Here is a 15,225-nt window from a genome sequence, read left to right on the forward strand (position 1 = left end):
GGATCAGCTAGAGACAGATGATTGCCTGTGCATTGGAGTTGCGAATGCAAATCTCTGACTAACCTGCACTCAGCTCATTTGCAAGAAATGAATCTCACTCATTTAACTTCAGACATCTACAGTGTAACTGTTTACATCCATGCCAGTCATCCTGATTTTTTTGATGTGGAGAAGCAGTAATTTCCTGACTATGATTCATCTGGCCTATTTCAAAAACCACCTTAGCATAAGATGAACTTCAAAACAAACCTAAATGATTGATTAGCTCAGGAGATTAGTTTTACACTAAAGGCATCTTAAGTTTTGTCAGATTAATCCAGACAAAGTGATTTTGCAGTGTCTGATTTTTAGTCAAATCTGATGTTTTGCTTTTGTTCTTCCTACAGCCATTAGACTTCGAAACGAAAAAGGCATACACCTTTAAGGTGGAGGCCTCCAATCTCCATCTTGACCATCGATTTCACTCAGTGGGCCCATTCAAAGATACTGCCACTGTGAAGATAAATGTGTTGGACATGGATGAGCCTCCAGTGTTCAGCAAGCCCATGTACACGATGGAAGTCTATGAGGACACACCTGTGGGGACCATTATAGGTGCAGTGACAGCACAAGACCTTGATGCTGGCAGCAGCTCAGTTAGGTAAGAGAGCTTTTCCTCCTTCAGTAACTCTCTGACAACCCAAAATGCTGCTGACAGTTGGATGCACTGGCAAAGAACTTGGTATGGAGATATAAATTATACCAAGTCTGCCACTGTAACAGATAACTGATGATATGAAAAGTATCAAAAATAGATACTCATTTGGGTGAATTCTCTGGAAAAATACATTAATTGCTCACAGCTCCTTATCATACTAATCATGTAAGTTACCACACACTGACACGGCTTTAGAGATGGTATGTTAAGACTAAGGAATAGCATGGTGTCTGGGTGTCACAACCCACTGGGAGAGGAAGTGATGTTCACTGTAAATTCTCCTCCAGGCTGAACAAAGTCATGTGTCAGGGAACTCTCAGGCTTTTACTCTGACTCACAAGGTCTTGGCTAACCCTGAAATTCTTACAATGTACTTTCACAAGGGTGGTAGCCCTTAATTTTGTAAGGTGCACTTCATTAAGTTCCCAACTCCCACAACAGGCTCCTCAAAAGGTGCTGGCTCAAAAGACACAACGCACATCCACAAACTCCCCATTCCCATAAAAAACTTCAGTATGGAGTAGGGGCCATGTTTTGCTCAGGGAAAGCAAGGGAATAGAACAGAAGACAGAAAAGGGAGAGAGAACAAAGATTATCACCAGTCCTTAGATTCCTTGCTGGACCTGCCAGTGGGGATGGTCCAGAGCTGGGGCAAGCAATGATAGTGAAAGAGAAAGACTGGAAAAGAGACAGCAAGGGGGCCCAATCCATGCCTTTTATAGTTAACCTGGTGCACACCTCTTATGTAAAGAAGATTTTTCACACCACTTTGTTAGCACATGCACAGCCAGCCCTTCTCCAGGAAATGAGTTGGCAGGGGGAAGCTGAGAATGAGTCTCAAGGTGGAGCAGGAAGTTGGCTCAGAACAGCCCAGCCCCACCTCTGCAGGATCCTCTCCTCTGATCACACCTTTCCTGTAGCAATGCTCAGAATGTTTGAGATAAAATGTGCTTAGGTCTGATCTTCCACACTGGGTCTTCCACAAAAATATCTCTGAAGTACAGCAGTGAGAAATGAGGTTGTACATGCTGTGTCTGCCTGCGTTAGACCTCAATGGGTGATGGCAAGCACTGCTCCTTTCACAAGAACCACTTACTCCCTACATCTGGAAAAGAACAAATGTTCTGATAAAAAAATCACCACAGGTGTCTTGTCTGAGGCTGTGGGGATGTGATTGCTGACCAACGTGGCTGTGTTCAGCACAAGGAAACTCCTGCCAGGCAGGCCTCTCCTTTATTGCTATAGCTTACTTTCATGAAATAAAAAGGAGCGGGGATCTGTTATACAAATGTAATACATTGATTTTGATGACCTATTTACAGCCACATTAGAAAGATTAAAGTGAACCAGAGTCATGTACCAAAAAGGAAGCCCCTTAAAGCTTAGAAACTGTCTAAGATATAGGCAGTCATTAACACATACTTCCAGTACCGATTTATGTTGGACCTACCTGGCTTCAGGAAACATTTTTATCCTGAGAATTTAATAAGAACTATTGCAGACATAATGTGTGTCATCAGTCTTTAAATATTAATGGTTATCAATGTCTATTAATGTTTATCAAATGGGACTATGACAGAACAGGAAAATGCCACTAGTGTCTACTAAGTGCATGCACATTCATGCATATTTGATTACAAATTGAATTTGGACTTTTCAAATCCATGTTTATTAATTATGTGTATTTTTGCTCAGTACTTGTCAAAATATACAATAAACATGCTAGTTGTAATCATATGCAAAAATTTAACATACAACAATGACTCTTTAGCTCCTGCTTTGTCAACTCACAGTTAATTTTTGCTTAAAACTATTGTTATTGCTGGCTTTTTCACTTTTTTTTTTTAATAGAATCTTCAGTTTTTTAAATACAGAAATGTATTTGTTCGTGAGTCTGTGACACATTCCTTCCCTGACAAAGGATCAAAATCTTCATTAACAAAGACTGAACTCTGAACTTGTTTCCCTGGTGGTAGCCTATGAAAACAGCCCCAGTGAAGTAAATATTCTGTTGAAAACCATACTGTCTTGCAACCAGAGAGAAAGCCTTTAATCACAGTGTTGAGCAGTTTTTCATGTGACAGTGGAATCATTTGGATGTATAAACACTCCTCAGTGAGAGTTTTTTATTTCACAAACCCTCCCAGGAGACTCAAGTGCTTTTTACTGATTCTGCATTTGCAACTACACAAGAAAAATAATTGTCTCAAGATGGTTTATCCATATACTGTGTTCACAGGAATATTGAATCCTGAGCCATTTTATAATGTCCATTATAATGTCCATTAACCCTGAAATCATTACTTGAGTGTCCAAATGCCCATCTATAGTTATTACCCCTACATTTGAGTCTCACTGCACTACTTGCTGACCCCTTACACCAATAAACTGCAGAAGTGCTCCCAGGGTCACATTTATGAGCTGATTCAGCTGGTTCATGCCCACAGAAAAACATGAACTATGTCCCAGAATGTTCTGGTGTTCTTCAGTGGCACGACTTTTGGGTACATGTGCATCTACATGACTTACATTCAGAGTTGTTTTCTACCTGCGCAGCGATGTCCTGCCCCAGTGCAGCAGCCCAGAAGGGTTTGCCCCTGTGTTGCCAGTTGGTCTTCCATTGCTGCAGCCACCACCACAGGGCATTAGCTATCATCCAGGAGTTGGTGTAGAGACAGAATACAGGCCACTTTTCTCATTCAGCAATCTCTAGGGCTAGATGGAAGGCTTTCACTTCTGCAAATAGGCTTGACGACTCTTCTCCTTTAGCAGCTGTTGTGTAGGGCTCCACACAGCAGCTTTCCATCTCCAATGGTTTCATACCACGCTGCCATCAATAAATATAGCATAGCCTCTTTTGTTTTCTGATAACTTGTTATATGATGGTGCTTCTTGGGCACTTTGAGCCACCTTTCTCACCATGGCCATTGTGCAAGGGGCATTCTCTGGATCTTTAGCGACATTATCACTTTTTAGTTTGCTATTGACAACTTCCAGGATTTCTAATTCTCTCAAGTACTGGATAACTTCATCTGCACTGATTAACTTTCCTGGGCAATTCACAAGATCTTCCTTAAACGGATATTGTGCCCTCACGCTTTAGAGAGGCCATCTCCAGAGACTGCAAATTTCTCCTTCTTTTCCAATCCCTCTTTCAATTTCCCCGCCTATAGCAAGGGATTTCAGCTGTTGCGGCTTCCTGACCTTCTAATTGCTGATTGTCAGCCATTATCCCAGCATCACCTGGCTGGTGGCTACAATCTTTCCGCAAATCTTAGAGCTCTGATGAGTTCAAGGAACGGGTAACTTCAGGTTCCTGTTTGATTTGTCTCACTTCTTCAAATTTCTTTGTTGAAGGACCAGCTTCTTCATCTGACCTCTCCTCTCCTGATTCTATTTCTCCTTCTCCTTCTCCTTCTCCTTCTCCTTCTCCTTTGTCTTCTCCTTCACCTTCTTCTTCCTCCCTTTCCTATCAATGATATGGACCTCTAGCTTGCCTTATCCATTTGTTTGTTTTCACCACTGGTGTGAGTACTGTAATTGCTGTGGTTTGTGTCCCTGTCTCAGCCATGGTGTCCTCAAATACAATTTGGTTCCTGCCTCAACTACAGCCCACTGAGAGTACTGAACAGTGGCTCAGCAGGCACAGGCCAGGTTCCAGCACAGGGAGAGAAGGTGCTGGCTTTCTCTGGGGTGGGCAAGGCACCATTCCCTCAGTTGACGGGTCAGTTTGCCAGTGTTGGTCACCTGTTCAGGTGCAAAGTCACAGGTAACTGGAGGTAATAACCACCCTAGGAACCTGCCCAAATCCTCCCACACACCCTGCCACCCAGGAACTGGATGCCTCAGGGCACATTTCCATATCTCCATATTTAAAGTTTGTTTTCTCTAACACCAGGATGACACCAGATTCCACAAATCCCATAGTGTGCCAAAAGTATTAGTTTATTAGTTATTATTAACAATATTAAGCAGCTTAAATAAGGATGAGCAATGACCATGGGAGCCTGCATTATAAACCCATTCACATCAATCTTGGGCAGGGAGAGGGAGGTGTATTCCCTCACCACCCACAGAAGATATTTTCCCCCCCGCATAACCAGGCTGTCATGTAAGGGCAAACCACAGAGCCATTGTTTGTGTTAACATGTTCCCAAACTCAGCAGAACAAGGAGATAAGCAGTGCAGCTGACAAACCTCGTGTCCTGCAAAGGAGCTTGCTACTCAATAACTGCTATTACTATAGCATTCAATATAGATAGATAGATAGATAGATAAATAGATAGATAGATAGATAGATAGATAGATAGATATAACTGCCTTTCTCTTGCCCCCGTTCAGGTGCCAAAAAGGACAGTGGTGTGTTGACCTTGGACAGACACCACATGCCCACCAAGCCACTCTTATCACTCCCCTTCCCAGCTGAATGGGAGAGAGAAAACAAGATGGAAAACAACTCAATAAGGCAGTTTACTAAAGCATAAATGAAACTTCGTGCATGCATAAGTGAAGAGGAAAAAAGGGTTTATTCTCTACTTCCCATTAGCAAGCGACGTTTAGTCACTTCCCAGGAAGAGGGCTTCGACATACGTAATGGTTTCTCTAGACGACAAACACTGTCAAATTCCTCCACTTCCTCATCCTTTCCTTAGCTTTTATATCTGGGCTGACATCGTATGGCATGGAATATCCCTTTGGTTAATTTAACTGGCACAGTTGTGTCCCTCCCAGGACCTTGCCCACCCAGGATCTTGCCCACCCCCAACCCCTTGATGGGGGGAATGTTGGAGACACAGAGCTAATGCTGTGCCAGGGTTGTTCAGCTGTAGCCAAAACACTGGCATGTTAGGAATGCCTTTCTAGGTACCAATGGAGTGCACAGCACTGTGAAGTCTGCTATTGGAAAATGAATTTCATCTCAGCCAGACCCAATACACCAACGTGTTAGTATTCAATATCCCCTAAGTTTTATATCCTCTAAGAAAAAAAAAAAAAAGAAAACAAACAAAACAAGAACATAAGTTAGAAAAGTGAAAATTAATTTGACAGTGTTGAATGTGTTTGCAAGTTCTAATTGTATCTTGACCAGTCATGCTCTGTTAGCTGTTTAAAATCTAGATCATCTCACAGAGCTAAAGAATAACTTCATCAATTTCATCATGCTGGAAAGGAGTCCAAACAACTTCTGAGTAAATATGCCCTCTAAACAAATGGGGAAAAGCAAGTCATGTTCTTTGAAGACACAGCCCATACAAATTACTGGGTAGTACTGGGTAACACTATAACTACTGGTTGTAGTTTCTCTACAAATTCATTCATTTTCTCTGAAATGTTTTCCTGGAATGGTTTTGCCATTAAGAAGTCCATAACAGAAAAAAAAAATAATCAACAGTCTGCCAAACAATGAAGACTGGGATAAAATCTGCAGTGTATGCAACAGAAGGCAAAACTCCAGAGAGCAAGGCTAGCTAGAACAGCTCACATGAAAGGAAACAGTATTAGTTCCAGCAACTAAATCCATGTTATCAGACAAAAATTTTAGGTCTGTTATGTTAGGCACATCAGGAAGGGGGAGATAACAGCTAAGAATGAAAACTGGATACAGCTGTTAAAGAAAAATATTTTGCTGTAGGACATTGAAAATGATGAGTGTTATATTATTTTTCTCTTTTCTTCTGTTACTGGTATCAAATTTTTTGGACAAGTCAGGAGTCTTAAAAGGTTCGTTTTGTAGGCAGGTATTTCCTAGAGATGTTGGAGCAAAAGAGCACAGAGCATGCATTGGGTAATGAACAGGAAATTAAACACAAGGAGAAAAGGAGCTGCAGGTATCCAACACCTGCAAGGGTGACTGGCTTTGCAGCTGTTTTGGAACATTACCCCAGTGCACCTAATTTTCAAACTGTGTTAAATCTGGAGCTTATGTGTCTCAGGTGATCTCTTTTGTCTATTCCCATTTTATCCTTAGTGCTTCAAGAAATGCTCAGCTTACATGTTAAGGTGAAGTCCTATGTACATTTTGTCCATTAAAAATCCCAAAGCACTTGTAAAAACAGCTCTGGTCTCATTTTCTTCCCAGACTCCTCTAGTTTATTACAGTTTGAAGATGACTAGGAGGAAAAAAAGCAGCTGTCTTGTAGTGTGTTACAATGTATGTAATTTGTAACTATTCACGTTTTTGGTAAAGATCCTTTTACTTCTGGTACAAGGGTTTTCAGGACTTCCTAAAAATCACTGTTTTATATGTCCATACAGCGTGAATATTATAGTGAGAGCTGTCTAAATAACAAGAAAGCAGAAATGGAGGGCAAGACCGAATTCCTAGTGAGCTCTGTCTAACAGTGTGTGAGAAGTTCAACAGCTTTGCAGTGACACGTCTGAAGTTGTCAGATTTCCATGGAGATGATCTTCTGGCATAAAGTATAAGACGATTATTGTCCCTGATGTGAATCCCAGACATGACTCTAATTAACAATGAGTTTCATATTCTGTGCCACAACACTGTTCTTCAGATCTTCTCTGCTTGACTCAGGAGTTTTGCCTTATGAACTGAAAGAACCAATCAAAGGAGGAAAGCTGTGGGGGCCATGCATTGCCTTGACCAAGTCCAGAGTCATGAAACTGTGATAATAAAGTAAAAAGCCATGTGTACTAGCCATAGGTCAGTCCTGCCCTCAGTATCTTGGGGATAAGACTGTATTCCCTGCACGTGCTTCCAAAGGGAAAGCCTTATTTGTTTTCTGAACTACTTCACAATGGTCCATAAACTTTGATGAATAGGTTCTGTTTTTCCAGCAAAATACTTTGTCATGTTAAGATCAAGAAAATCAAGGTTTCTTCCTGAATCCTTGAACACCGTATCTTAATGTACAAGCACTAACAAGATGAATTAAAGTATGTAAGGGTTTGACTTTTTGATCCCATAATTCTTCTGATTTTTTGTGCCCACATTTTTTGAATTTACTTATTCTTCAAAAAGAAAAGTCCCACCCTGTGACATCAAAATATATCTTACAGTTGGATATATATGTAGAAAGTCTGAGACATTTAGTTCTAGCACCTCAAGCCTCTTCATTTAATAACAGATTAAGTGACAGCTATTTTTCTGTGTATGGTACCATGCTAGAGAGAAATAAGTCAGTTTTGTAGAGATAAGAGACGTTGAGACACAGAAATTTTGGTTTCTTTTTAGCTGCTCTGGCGGTTATTGCACACTTCTTGCTCTGTTGCCTCCTGTAGGTTTCTGTTGCAATTTTAGCTATATTCTGTCCCTTGCATTTTATGAAATCCCTGTCACACACCCCATTTTTAAAACCTCTATTCCAAGTTCTATTTTATCCAAGCTATCCAATTCAAATCCCTGCAGAACTACTCAATTTCTGCTGCAGATGCCTTGCTATCTTTTTCTGTCCTCCTGCCAGATCAATGTTTTCTTATATCTCTTATGCTCTGTCAAAGAGTAGTCTCCTATTCCACAGTCTTTTTTTCCTCCCACAGCTGGTTTCTATATTTTTTACTCCTGAACCATCTCGCATTAACTTAATTGGTGTCCTAGTCTACCCTCTTCCTTTCTTCTGCTGAGGACAGACATCTTTTTTGATCTCAGTGTCTTGATGCATTTTTTTCTCTTCGTTCCAGTTACTTTATCTTCTTTCAGAAACTACAGAAACTGGGTTCCTATCCAACATTTTCTCAGAATCCCAAGGTGTATATTTGGCAGACACATCTGCTCTTTTCTCACCATCCTCTCCTTTCCATTCTCATTTGGCTCAGTGAGCACCAAGATCCCCATCTACCTACCTTCCAGCCATGCTGGATATGATATAGAGCAATGAACTCCTACTTCCAGCTCCCACTTCTCCCCTCTTTTGACTTCTTGTCTGTCCTCTGTTTTGTGGCTCCTAAACTTTGTCTTCATGACCTCAAGGAAATCACATCTTCTACTCCACCAACCTTTTCCTGTAAGCTTTTCCCCTATGATCCCATGTATTGCTCTGCCATTCTCTAGGTTTGAATGACTTGTCTTCCTCCTCAGTGACTGGTTGGTTTTAAGGGACTGGACAGAAAAGTGACTTCTCTTCAAACAGAAGGCAGAAAAAGCTTTCCTATTCTGTGTATAAATTGTCCTTCAAAAGGAGCTGTTTTCTAGCAGTCACAGCAGAGTTACAGTCTCTGCTTTACCTTTACCATGAAACAAGATGTAACAAATTATTATGCTAGTCCCCTTCATGGTAGTTTAAATTAATACAATTTATTTTACACTTGGAATGGATTAGATGCACACAGACAGTTATCACAGCTCAGCTGGCAAGTGGCTCAGTTGAATCAATTCAGAGTCTGTGGTACCTTGATTCAGTGATAGGCTTGGAGATACTACAAGGAGAAATAACGAAAAAGGTGTGAATTTGTCTTAATCTTAAATCTATATACTTAAGGCTGAAGCAATCACACACGATCAGGGGGGAAGGTAATTGTAGTCACTCATTAGCCCTCTGTGATGCTGCAGCAGGTTCACTGGAAACAGACAAAGTCGTGCATTAAAAATCCTTCTTTGCAATTTTGGGACACATGTAGAATGGCATTTTGATCTGTGTGGGTTTTCTCAAGACTGGCAGGAACATGGAGCAAAGGTAAGTACTTTCTGGCACAAGTCAGAAAGACTGTGCTAGAGAAAAATCAGACCTTCCCAAATAAAGGACTAGTGGGATGCATTTGACATGCATAAATTTTCCTAGATCAACTCCTGGATGCACTTGAAGCATGAAATATTATTTCCTAAGTCCAGCAAGTCAAAAGCAACTGGAAACAAAGTCTAAAACTGAGAGAGGCTAGTAACCTTTATTTACAGCCAGTAATTTATCAAGTTACTGAAGCTTGTGAAAAACAGCAAGTGATCTTCAGCTGGCACATGCAGTCATATTATGCTATAAAATGTCAGTCAGGAGATTGAACTGAAATAGATGTGTAGACCCAAGAAGTTTATGGACTACGGCTCTCAGTGAACGGCCTGTTTGTGAAGGAAGTGGATGCTGAAAATCAAGAATTATGCATTCAGATCCAAGGCAAAGAACAACCTGGCAAGGAAAGCTTTTAAATTAATTGAGAACAGCTAAGTAGCCAAAGTGAAGGGAAAGAACAATATGATCATAATAGTTCATAATAATTTCTAGTTTATTTCACAGCACTTGTACCACCTCGTGATGCGATTTTACAAAGCCCGTTCTCATCCCAGAGGCACACACTGTACTTTTGCCTCAAACAATAGTCCTCATGATTTTTCATCAAGAACTCTTATTCCAGATTTCTCCAGCAATGAGTTTCTCAGGGATTCTGGAAAGCAATTGTGAGGTTAAAACAGAGTTTTAATGGCTGCAGCCATTATCATATCACCTCAATCGGTGAACCTCTCAGGGCTTGACATAGGATTATGAGGGCTCAGGACTTAAAACTATGTCTAAGAAAAACCTACTTGCTACAGGGAAAGGTGTTAGTTGGTAATCTGCACTTTGGTACACCAAGATGATCCTGAAGCTATCTCACTAGTATAGAATAATAAATAAGCTTCCCAATATTTTCATTTAAGGTCTTTCATCCCTTTCCACAAGGATAACTACCATCGCAATCTAGTCAGAATCCAAGTCCTTTCATTCTGAATTTATCCTTTAGATCTCTTTGTAAGTATTGACTATACTTTCCGGTCCTAAAGTACTCAAGTTTATTATTATGTTTAAAAAGTTATTGCATACAGATTTTCTTACATATTTTGCACTTTGCTTGTTTGTTTGGTTTTTTCTTTCAGGCTTGTTAATAAAGTTTAAATAACAGGGTTTTTGAGAGTTTTACACTTTTTGGAATCTCTGTGTTTGGAAGTTTCAGTCATATTCTGACTGTAGACACAAACAGATCTCAGATATTTCTACTTCTACTGCGTCTTAATTCTGGGCTTCTCATTACAGGAAAGATATGGACATGCTGGAGGGAGTCCAGCAAAGGGCTGTGAAAATGATGAAGGAACTGAAGTATTCTTTCTATGAGGAAAGGCTGAGAGAGTTGGAAATGTTCAGTCCAGGGAAGAGAAGATAAATGCACTTAGTGCCCATAGGAGCACCTGAAGGGAGGGTGCAAAGAGGATGGAGACAGATTCTTCCCAGTGGTGTCCAGGGGCAGGACAAGAGGCAGTGGGAACAAACTGAAACAGGTTTCCTCTGGATATCAGGAACAGAAAACACTTCTTGCTGTGAGGTTGACCAAGCACTGGCACGGATTGCCCAGGGAGGTGGTGGAGTATCTCTCTGTGGAGATATTAAAAAAAACCATTTGGAGTTGGTCCTGGGTGAATGGCTCTAGGTGTCCCTGCTTAAATGGAGGGTTTGGACCAAATGACCTCTAGAGGTACCTGCCAACTTCCACCTTTTTATGATTCTGTGGCATCCATCTTTAATAAGCTGGAATAGAACCTGTGGAAAATAAAGGCAGGGAATCTATGATGGCTAAAAAACTGCTGTCAGCATTCATTGAAATAGTAAGTATACAGATCTATAACAGCAGATTATTTTAGAAAATAAATCTGAAAATAGTGTGAAGGAAACACAGCACAGAAATTCAGCTCAGATAGGCACCTGATGCTCAGGTCAGCGTATCAGCATGCAAATTATACAGCAACTTTTGCCTGGTGCCCTCATGAAATTCATAAAACCTTCGAAAAGATGATGTATACATATACAGACCTCTGCAGATTCTGCATTCCTTGATACATCGGAGGCTTGGGGAGAAGAAAGAAAAGACAAAAATGCAGCAGCTCTGCAGCATCAGAGCTGTTCTGAATAATCTCTTTTTTTATAAGCATTTCACCAAATCAGCTTCAAAGCAGCACAATGAAGCCTCCAATTCTTGACTTCACTGTTTCCTCTTGCAGATCCAGCTGACAAACCAAGTGAGTCCCAACTGATGATCTAAGCAAGCAATAAATTTTTTACTGTGCACTGCAGTTTTCTCTAGAGTCAGCATGATTACTTTATTTCCTTTTCCTTTGATTGTCTCAGCATCAGCATTTTACTTCATCTTTTTAAACGGATAAAAAGACATTTGTTCAGATTTTGGTTCCAAAAGATATAGAGCAGAGCTAATATTTACATATTTACACAATGCAAAAGAAAACAATCAAAGATTATTCCTATTGAATATATGCCAGTAGGCCAGCTCTCCTTTATAGCATTTAGGTATTTAATGCCTTAGCACTTTACCAGAAGACAAAACATTCCAAGCCAGGCATCGGAACAGCAGCTCAGGAAGCATCTCTTTCTTACCCTTTGGGGTTTAGGTCAGATGCATCCAAATGCAAAGTAAAGTTTAGGCTTCTACTGAGGCTGACCGTCTAATGGAGTCATAGCATCTGCTTTCCCCCCTCTCATCTTTCTTCAGGATTGAGGCATCCTCTCAGATTTACTTGCTCCATCTTTCTATTCTCACTCTGCCCATTAGTAGAGATACTCACAGACACCCAGACACCCATCCCAGCATGCTCTTTCCCCACCTAAAACCAGCAAAGCAGGAGCCCTACTGTCTTTTCACCAAGGGTGAGATGTGCCCTCTGGTACTTGGGTGCCTTGGGGAATGCAGGTGGCAGGTTCTTCCTGCTATGGGCTGGATGAAGGGGGAAAGAACAGACAGGGCAAAGGGCAAATGTACACCTTTCAAAACCAGGATGAAATGGTGTTCAGGGCCTATAGTGTGTGGTGCTGGTAGAGAAAGTGCTCTGCTGCTTTCCTATCATAGCTGTATTGACTGCTAAGCCGGGAGTGATGGTGTTAAGTCCAACATGCCTTCTACTGCTGCTCACAGTCCAAAAACTGAGACTTAATTAAACTGTAGGACAAAGTTTTCCCTCTGCCTGGCTGTGTTGCAGTTCTGCCTGCTCAGTGAAGCAGGAAAAATGATGTTGAGACTGAACAAAAACAATGCATTTTCCAAATGACAACAGCTTTTGATAAGATACTCAGCTGGTAATGAGAAATGCAGAGCAGACAGTAGAGCTGACTGAAGGGTCAGATAAGAAAATGAATAAAACCTTTAAAGGCAGAGGGAGGAGAAATCATGGGAAGTTGTAGACAGGAAGAATTGGCAGTTTGAAAGGCCTGATAACTGAACTGCAGCACATTTTAATTCCTATATTACCTGGCATGTTTTACTAAAATTCTTATGTAAGATTTATAAAGCTTATGAAAAGTTTAACAGCTTCCCTCGCTTGACTCCGACCCATCATTAGTTTGGCTGTCTGCAGCTACTGCTTTCCTGTCAATTAATTTGGCATAATGGTTGATTTTCTCCAAAGGAGCAAAGTATAATTTATTTGCACTGATACTACTCATTTCAGACCAGGTAAGCTACTGACTTCTAATATCACTAAACCTTCAACCTCCTGATTAAAATCACAGAAGTAGGGAGGCATGTACAAAGGACTGTAAACCCAGTCAAGCAGTATGCCAAAGGCCCAAACTTTTTTCTTGTGGGAGATCAAGTGTTACAGGAAAGGCATGCAAATGATAGGCATGGAGCACTGACAAGAAGCATTGATACCTTGTCCCAAGGTGTAGCAATTCCTTTGTCCTTCTCTTAAGCATCACTACCTGCTGGGTGGTAAAGACAACACTCATTGTGGGAAGGCTGAAGTACAGCTCACAGGACTGCAGTCTGAGAAATTGCAGTGCTGAACTCCTTTGGAAGAGGGTAGAGAGACAACAATTTATTTGGGTTTTTGTCAAAATAATCCCGGAATTCTCTGCTTTTTGAGCCAAAATATTTTAACTAATGCAAAACTATCCTTCCTAAAACAGTAGATGCATTACCTCAGTGGGATCTTCAAAAGCACTCAGCCTGGGCTATTACAAAAGCTTTACGTCAGTGTTAAGTGCATTTGAAATTCTCTACAAAATCATGCAGAAATATGGCTACTTGTGTGAAATGCTGAAAGAAAAATCATAGTAAAACTGACAGAAATATTTTGGTATGTTAGTAAACTTGGGGGTGTATTTTTTTAGATGTGTCAAGTGTGATGTGGTATAAAGGCAATTCTGGCACTTCTATAGCATCATCCTCACAGGCGTCTCTAGTTTTTGATACCTTGGAACAAAGCAATGCCATAAGACCTTTCTAACTATGCTCCCCCTGTTGGTTGTGTGTTATTATATGACAGTAAAGGCACTTAGAGCTAGTTAGATCAACCACATTGGCTGCTCATTTTTGGTTGCATTTTATTATACAAACTTAGCATTACACTTTAGGTGGTTTTTGACATGAGTTTTGCAAGTACAACTGAGCAGTGACCTATGTGTGACACTGGTTAGGTCACAAAGCAGCTGAGACCAAGCTACATTTTTACAAACTGTCCCTTTTCATTTGAAAAGGAAATTGCATTTGGGAGAACTACAGGATAATGCAGATTCAAAGCAGGGAGGGATGTCAGGATAGGAGAAAACTACTTAACCTGGAAGAGCAGCAGAAGCCCTTCTGTGACTGTGTCTGACTGGGCAGTTTGGAGAAAGGTCATGTTAAGATTTCATGGAAATAGTTAGATAGTAATGAATGGCAGTGCTGGTTCCTTTTCAAACTTCAGATAGGACTGGGTTTTGTCCATTGAGGGTTTTTTATTGTTTGCTTGTTTGTTGTTGTTTACCCTCCATTTCTAGTATTCGCCCTAAAAATCCCCAACAAAACCAATGTATTTGAGATTATTATGTATTGGCATGGGTGGAGCTCTTCTGGGATCTACCTGATATCCATGAGATTACCAAAGGGATACAATCTGACAGCAGACCAGTTTCCTTTGCTTTGATCTCTAATGCCTCAGCCGTGTTCTGAAGATATTCAGCAAAGATACAAAAAGTTTCTGCTGCCATTAAGGGACATGGTTTAATAAATTATTTAAAACACATAAACAAAAAAAACCCCCACAACCTAGTGGAACAGCATCTGCCACCTAGGAACATCCTTTACATTTTTTGGTTAATGACAGGCAAACTTTACAACAAAACTTCAAATGTTATTTTGCTATTATTAGCATTAGATTTTTCAAGTAATTCTTAGTATGAATATAGCAGATGATATTTTTATTGACAATAGGTAAGTTTGATTGCATTTACTTCCATCAAGCAGAACATCATAATATTAAACTCAAGGTATTAAAACTGGAAGTTCTCCACAAGAGAAGTCCTATCTATTTTCAGTATACTAAGAAATGTATTTCTTAGACTATTTTATATTAACAGAGTTTATTCAATAACAAGTACTTTTATTTTTTTAAGCATCTAATATTTCACATATAAAATAGTGTGTATGCTTGCAGCACAATAGCTGTTGTGTTGTGCAGTGTAAAGGGCACTTCAAAATTATTGTGCTTGTATTAGCACTGGACAACATGAATGATATGCAAAACCTGTCTGCTACTGTTGAGCAAGTAGTACCTTAGACTTTATTTCATATTACCATGCTGCACAAATGAGAAAAAAGATTCTTTAGCATTTCTGCTCCTG

The 15,225-nt window shown here is 40.3% G+C and overlaps 1 protein-coding gene across 4 annotated transcripts in view; it reads left to right on the forward strand.

The window, feature by feature from the left end:
- Window positions 1–15,225, forward strand: part of LOC103618747 (cadherin-12) — a 442,407-nt gene that overhangs the window by 399,421 nt on the left and 27,761 nt on the right. For all 4 annotated transcript variants that reach the window (XR_001863453.1, XM_017738754.1, XM_008637182.2 and 1 more), the window contains one exon: window positions 387–640. Coding sequence is in view for 3 of the 4 variants with exons in the window: in XM_017738754.1 (XP_017594243.1) it covers window positions 387–640 (254 nt within the window). In the remaining variant the exon portion in view is untranslated. The remainder of the gene's footprint in view (window positions 1–386; window positions 641–15,225) is intronic.

Source organism: Corvus brachyrhynchos, unplaced genomic scaffold (genome assembly GCF_000691975.1).
Source record: "Corvus brachyrhynchos isolate BGI_N302 unplaced genomic scaffold, ASM69197v1 scaffold23, whole genome shotgun sequence".
Classification (NCBI taxonomy): domain Eukaryota; kingdom Metazoa; phylum Chordata; class Aves; order Passeriformes; family Corvidae; genus Corvus; species Corvus brachyrhynchos.